The sequence below is a fragment of the Aplysia californica genome, unplaced genomic scaffold (genome assembly GCF_000002075.1).
Source record: "Aplysia californica isolate F4 #8 unplaced genomic scaffold, AplCal3.0 scaffold00122, whole genome shotgun sequence".
Taxonomy (NCBI): domain Eukaryota; kingdom Metazoa; phylum Mollusca; class Gastropoda; order Aplysiida; family Aplysiidae; genus Aplysia; species Aplysia californica.
Window position 1 is genome coordinate 1446059 of NW_004797392.1, and position 1277 is coordinate 1447335.

At 61.7% G+C, this 1277-nt stretch overlaps 1 protein-coding gene across 1 annotated transcript in view; it reads left to right on the top strand.

Annotated features, from left to right (window-relative positions):
- Positions 1-1277, top strand: part of LOC101849199 (histone-lysine N-methyltransferase 2D) — a gene marked incomplete in the record, with an annotated part of 31558 nt that overhangs the window by 15472 nt on the left and 14809 nt on the right. The window contains 1 exon segment of the mRNA XM_005096173.3: positions 116-1083. Coding sequence (XP_005096230.2) covers positions 116-1083 — 968 coding nt within the window.

The window sequence follows — 1277 nt, forward strand, 5'->3', positions numbered from 1 at the left end:
TCTTCTCCCCTCCCCTCTCCTCTCCCCCTTTACCCCTCCCATCTTTCTCTCTCTCCCCCTTTTTTCTCTCCCCTCCTCCTCTTTCTCTCCCTTCCCTTCCTCTCTCCCCTCCCAGGTGCAGCAGGCAGCGGTGGTCAGCCCGAGTGGTCAAGTGGTGGCGGGTCAAACATGGACTCCCTTGAGCTGCCCACCTCTTGGGACAACGTGATGAACATCCCCATCGACGTGGACGAGCTGCTGGGCGTGGAGAACCTCCCCGCGAAGGAGCAACAGCAACAACAGATGCAGCTCAAGGCGGCTGCGGACGGCGGCAGGATGATGGGTCTGGTCGGCGTCGGGGCGGACGGCGATTCGATGGTGGGCGGGTCGCCGGGGGGTCAGTACCCTCCGAACAACCAGATGTCGCCCCCGATGGTGTGCCCGGGGAGACGGGCTGGTCAGTCAGCCGGTCAGCATCAGCCGCAGCACCAGCAGGTTATGGCTTCTCCGCAGCAGGGAGCTGCTGTGATGCAGCAGACGTCGACCGGGCTCCCTCCGGTCAGGTCTCTGCGACCGGCGCCTGGCGTCCTCCACGGTCAGTTTGTCCAGCAGCAGCATCAGATGGTACAACAACAGCAACAGCAGATGGTACAGCAGCAACAGCAGCTGGTACAACAGCAACAGCAAACCTTCCAGCAGCAGCAGCAGCAGCAGCAGCAGCAGTATCTAAACGCCCTGCCCATCGCCAACAGGGGCGGGAAACTCCAGCAGTACGTGGCCCAGCAGCACCAGCAGGTGTTGCAGACGCAGCAGCAGCAGCAGCAGCGCAACTCCTTCAACAGCAGCGGCAGTGGTGATGCTGTTGTAACGACGGCGGCCGGTGGCGGCCAGAAGGCGTACATAGCCAACCTGGACGACCCGGGTTACGCCAGCGATCTGAGCCCGGCTCACGACTCGTCCTCCTCCCCCACGCCCAGTCCGGCCTCCGTAATGACGGCGTCCCCCGCCCCATCCGGCGCCTCCCCGCCGCGACCCAATTACTCACCGCCGCCATCCAACATGTCCGTCATGTCCGCAGATTCAGGCCTCACCGCGGACGACATGGTACGTTGTATTTTTGTGGGACTTGTTTCTTCTCCTCCTCTTCCCTTCGCTTGTGGGACCCCTCTCCTCCCTTTCCTTCCCTTCCCCTACTCTATCTTTCTCTCTCTCTCTCTCTCTCTCTCTCTCTCTCTCTCTCTCTCTCTCTCTCTCTCTCTCTCTCTTATTTTCGAACAGACACACGCGCCCACACAAGC